This window comes from Protobothrops mucrosquamatus, unplaced genomic scaffold (assembly GCF_001527695.2).
Source record: "Protobothrops mucrosquamatus isolate PMUCROS unplaced genomic scaffold, P.Mucros_1.0 scaffold244, whole genome shotgun sequence".
NCBI lineage: Eukaryota > Metazoa > Chordata > Lepidosauria > Squamata > Viperidae > Protobothrops > Protobothrops mucrosquamatus.
The window spans coordinates 207790-212799 of NW_015386594.1; the positions used below are offsets into that span (position 1 = coordinate 207790).

The window sequence follows — 5010 nt, forward strand, 5'->3', positions numbered from 1 at the left end:
TAAATGCTCTCTCTCTTCTGTGAAACCCTTCAATTACCTGATTTGTTCCATTTTCACTACATGACCCGACTAACAACAGATGGAAAATAAGCCCCTAGTAAACACATATTACTTGATAGAAAGAGTATTAATTAGAGAAACTATGGGGGATAGTTGAGTGATTTCCCATCTCTGTAATTTCAGAACAGCTGTGAAGCTTTTTATTTTCTAGAAGGCTTCTCATACCAGCTTTTATAAACCCCTCTCCTCAATTTCCAGTCCCTAAGCAAGTAGCCTAGATACACACTGCCTCTTATTGTTAATCTTGACCTTCCACTCATGAGAGATAATCTTTCCTGATGCTTGATCAAAAACCATTTCAGTTCTTTGGGTATCTTGCAAAATAACTCATACCTTATACTTTACAATTCCAATAAAAATGTAACAGATAAAATGATCATCAATTTCCAGCTGCATTATTTAGCAGAAGATTGGTATTCTCCCATTTTGCAAATAATTGAGAAAGTTTGAAGGAAGACAACACAAAACATAGTTACCAATAAATTCATGTAAGAAGACCAGTGAGGCGATGTAGCATGACAGACTGAGTAACTCTGCCACTATCATGAGCCAATGCCATGTCTGGATGGTCAGTGCCACCATCAACAGTTCAGTGAGGATCAAGGATGTGAAGGAAATTGCCACAATGTGGACAAATTCAGACTCAAAAAGCAGAAGTGCACCATACATAATTATGCTGCCTGAAATGAGAGGAAATGAAAGGAGTTACAGCATCAACCAATATGACAATTGTTGTTGACTATCTATAATGTACATGGTTGAATGGAAAATAATTTCTCCAAATGATTCTTGAACTATTCTGAAATAATCAAAAGCTTTGAAAATTGCAGAGTTCAGACACACAAAAAGATTTTTTTTGTGTGACAATACAATGCTAGGACTTATACCTCAGGAAAACAACTTCATTAAATGGCTAAATTCCTTTTTATTGAGATTAGCTATAACAGAATCTTGCAAATCTGATTGTGCTATGCCTTTTCCTCCTTCTTATAATTCACTGAATGAGGGAGGCATCTGCCAAAGCCACTTCTGAATGTTATCTCTTGTTCTAGACTTAAAAAAAATGTTTCAGTTCCTTTTGCCTAGGTAAATAATTTCTGCATATCTCAATCCAGGTCATCTTTCCTATGGTCTACACCTTTCTCACGAAAGAAATGGAAACATTTCTTCCAATCCAACTTCACACCATATCATTCATAATTTTATGCATATCTACAGTATAGATGAAACTTTCTAGCTTAAGGCTCAGAAGGATTTGTAATTGATTCTTAGCTATAATCCAAAGCATACTTAAGAAGCTAGGCCCATTAAACTCAGCAGGAACTTACATTCACTGACACACACACACAAACACACTGAAGATAGCTGAGCATGTAAGGAGATAGAATGGGAAGACAAGAGTGACTTTGCATTCTGCTTCTGGCTGATCAGAGAATGGCTTTACAGCATCCTAGAGATTCAGCTGCAGACATAAGTCATGACCTCAGCATGAGTAATCTACACTGATGAGTAATCCGCAGCCTAATTTGAAAAGCAATTTGAGCAGTGACTCAAGATTAAGCCATAAAATACAGATTCAGAGAATAACCTTTCCACCATCTGGGAAGAGCTCGATTTGGGGCCATTCTTGGACAATAGCTACTAGCCAAATTGCATGGTGTGATCCATAAAGGGAGTGAAGTCATTCGACCCACAGAACGTAATAGGAGAAGAGTCTTGGCTTAGAAATCTTTCCCACGATGTCTCATTTTTTCTGACTGATCAGAAGCTGTGTGTTCTAGATGAAGGTTTTCATATTGTTTCCAGCATTGATATAGCCCTTGAAAATAATTTCTGTTAGAACGTTGTCTCCCACATCTCTATTATCATCCCAACATGTTTATCTTCCTGAATTTGCTTCTCTAAAGTATCAAAGATGGGACAAGTGGTTGTCCTTGTGAATGACAAGATGTACGTGAAAATGAGTGGACAACGGGTTGCAATGTTCGTTTGCTTTGCATTCAGAGTACAAGGGCAGAATCCCTATCTTACTTCCTGAGTTAAGCCATTACTACGCTATCTTGTAGCCAGAAAACTTATTTCAAGACAAAGTCATTTTAATTCCTTCGCTGAATTCAGTTACTTCTTGGGTTCTAGGCATGTCATTCTTTTTTTCTTCTGGTGATCAGCAGAAATGCCGCTGATGAAAGGCAAATCCCTAAAAAGTACAACTTCAAGATGTAACTCAATATGAATAGTAAGCATGCAGCAAAGCTCTAGGAACTATAGCTTTGGGCTATTTGAAGCACTGTGAAGCTGCAGTACTTAGTAGAAAAATGGAGAAAGGATTATACGACTGGAGCACCTAAGCTGGACGAAACAGTTTTGGTATGCAGCATTTGATTTATGGATTGGAGGAACCTAAGACAAGTAACAATGATCTGCCTTGGAGCATCTGGCAGAAGGGACTGTAATGGTCCTCATCAGAATCACTTTAACATACCAGCAGTTTCAAGGTGGAAATGTAAGAACAGAACCAAGGAAGCTTGTTGGGTTCATCTCTGCTGCATGTAATTCCATCATTGCAGAAAAGGGTATCATAGTTCTGCCAATGGTAAGCCTCAGGTGACATAGACCAGGGGTTCTCAACCTTGGCACCTTTAAGACTTGTGCACTTCAACTCCCAGAATTCCTCAGCCAGCTTTGCAGAAAAAGGAATCATAGTTCTGCCAATGGTAAGCCTCAGCTGACATAGACCAGGGGTCCTCAACCTTGGCAACTTTAAGACTTGTGGACTTCAACTCCCAGAATTCCTTAGCCAGCAAAGCTGGCTGAGGAATTCTGGGAGTTGAAGTCCACAAGTCTTAAAGTTGCCAAGATTGAGGACCCCTGACATAGACCAACAGGAGTCCATCTGATCCTATGAAATTGTTGATCCTTGCTCTATCTGTGTTCACACTGGCACTAAAAATAAATCTGCTCTTGGTCTGCATATCTCTGGCTTACCTCCAGACCACTAGTTTTATCAGGCACTCTACAAGCTTTCTGTTGAGAAGGAAAGCAAGACTGCAGCCAACCTCTGGAGAAAAACAATCAATCAACAGAAGTTAAATGGAACTCTTGGTGGTCAGTGAAAGCAAATTCGAAACTCTCCAAAATTTGCCAGCTCTCTTTATAACTAGTGAAACTAAAAAATAGCTGAATTTCTTTTTTCTCAAAGAATTATATGAAGCCAAATTTGGAGAACAATTTATTTCAAATTTTCAGAAACACTCTGATGAATAAAGGAAACCTCTTACCTTGATAGATACTTATTAAGACCCAGATCAAAAACGTCTTATAAGATAATGGCCTTCCCTAAAATTTGAAAGGGCAGAAAAATGAAAATGAAATCTTTCTCGTATATGTTAATCACAAAGCCACATGCAGAAATTTGAAAGGAATAGAAATGGAAGAAATTTGAACCTTCAGGAGATCTTTGTAGAGTTCTGGATACAACATGGCCACGACTGCTTTGACATCTTTGTCCAGCACTAGAGAGAATACTGGAAACATGGTGTAGAGGGTAGAATATCTAAATGCAGGAACACAAGAAATGTCAGCTGAAATTTATAATTTTTTTCCACTTTGGGTTTATTTTAGAAGACTTTCTGCTTTCTTTCTCTTTCTTTCTTTCTTTCTTTCTTTCTTTCTTTCTTTCTTTCTTTCTTTCTTTCTTTCTTTCTTTCTTTCCTTCCTTCCTTCCTTCCTTCCTTCCTTTCTCCCTCCCTCTCTTTCTCTGCTCTGCTCTGCTGATCGGTTGTCTTTCTCAGCTTGTGTTACTGGAAGCTTTGAATTGGAAAAGATCAATTCCTGGGACTGTCTGAGTACATATTAGATACTCTGCTACTCAGCTACTAACTTTCCCCCATTGCTAATGTCTAAGAACTGCTTGACCTCTAAAATATACATTATGTGCTGCAAAAATGTGGTAACCAGATTTGCAAAAAAATGCACATGTACATATCAAGAGTTGGAACTGCTTGCATTTTCTTGGCCAGATTATATTTTGAACCAAACCTCAAAGTATGCTGCTATATTATGTGTGAAATGGTCCCCAGATTCAGGACTTAATTTTATCCCAAACGCAACAGGAATCAGTCTCAAACCTTCCCTATGCTGCTGGGCTTTCACCCCAAAAATGGTGAGGTGGGACACTGGCATTCATTTTATTTTCTTTCTGCAAGAATCATGTTATGAAAACATGGCTGCATGATTTTGTTTACTTAAAAAAAATCTGTGCCCTGCCTTTTGCTTTCAGAAAAGACACCCCACCCCCCCCGGCCAACATTTTATACCATTGCTTCTGGGATACAAAAGTTGCTTTAACAACTAAAATTGGTCCTAATGGGAACCATGTGCTTTTAATGGTTGCTGGATTAAAGTTGCTTTGAAACTGTGCATCTTCAAAGTGTCCTGCTTCATTCCGATAACAGCAGTAGAGGCAGGAAGGAAAGAGCACAACATTTTAGCCTGTGCTACCCTTGCCATGACCGCTTTCAAACTCAGGAAGGCTTCAAACAAATCTTATTATACATTTTAAAGATACCACAGGGAATGGTTTGGCTCTTACCCAATGATGAGAAAGCCTTGATAGAGCGGAACAGAAGCAAAGTAAAACACCGAAGAGAAAACTGCCTATGGAATAAAATACAAGGAATTATTAGGCTTCAAAGCAAAAAGAAAATAATGACAACTATCTATTCAGCTATCTCTTAATAGAAAGAGTTGGTGCTCCATCATTTGTCAAATAAGGCAAGTAGTGAAGATAAACACTCAAGACTCAGGAATGAGAAGAGACCACAGGTGGCTTCTCTACCCACAAAGATTTGGCAATTTAGAAAATTGTTCATGGCAAATTAAATCCTAATGAAAGAGGGATTTTAAAAATATGGGTTCCAAAAGATATAATGCCTACTCAATAATTCAAAA

The 5010-nt window shown here is 38.3% G+C and overlaps 1 protein-coding gene across 1 annotated transcript in view; it reads right to left on the reverse strand.

The window, feature by feature from the left end:
- ATP9A (ATPase phospholipid transporting 9A (putative)) overlaps positions 1–5010 on the reverse strand; it is an 83658-nt gene that overhangs the window by 3527 nt on the left and 75121 nt on the right. Inside the window, exons 24-27 of the mRNA XM_015814367.1 lie at positions 4652–4716; positions 3505–3613; positions 3339–3396; positions 537–740 (exon numbers count right to left, since the gene is read on the reverse strand). Coding sequence (XP_015669853.1) covers positions 537–740; positions 3339–3396; positions 3505–3613; positions 4652–4716 — 436 coding nt within the window. The remainder of the gene's footprint in view (positions 1–536; positions 741–3338; positions 3397–3504; positions 3614–4651; positions 4717–5010) is intronic.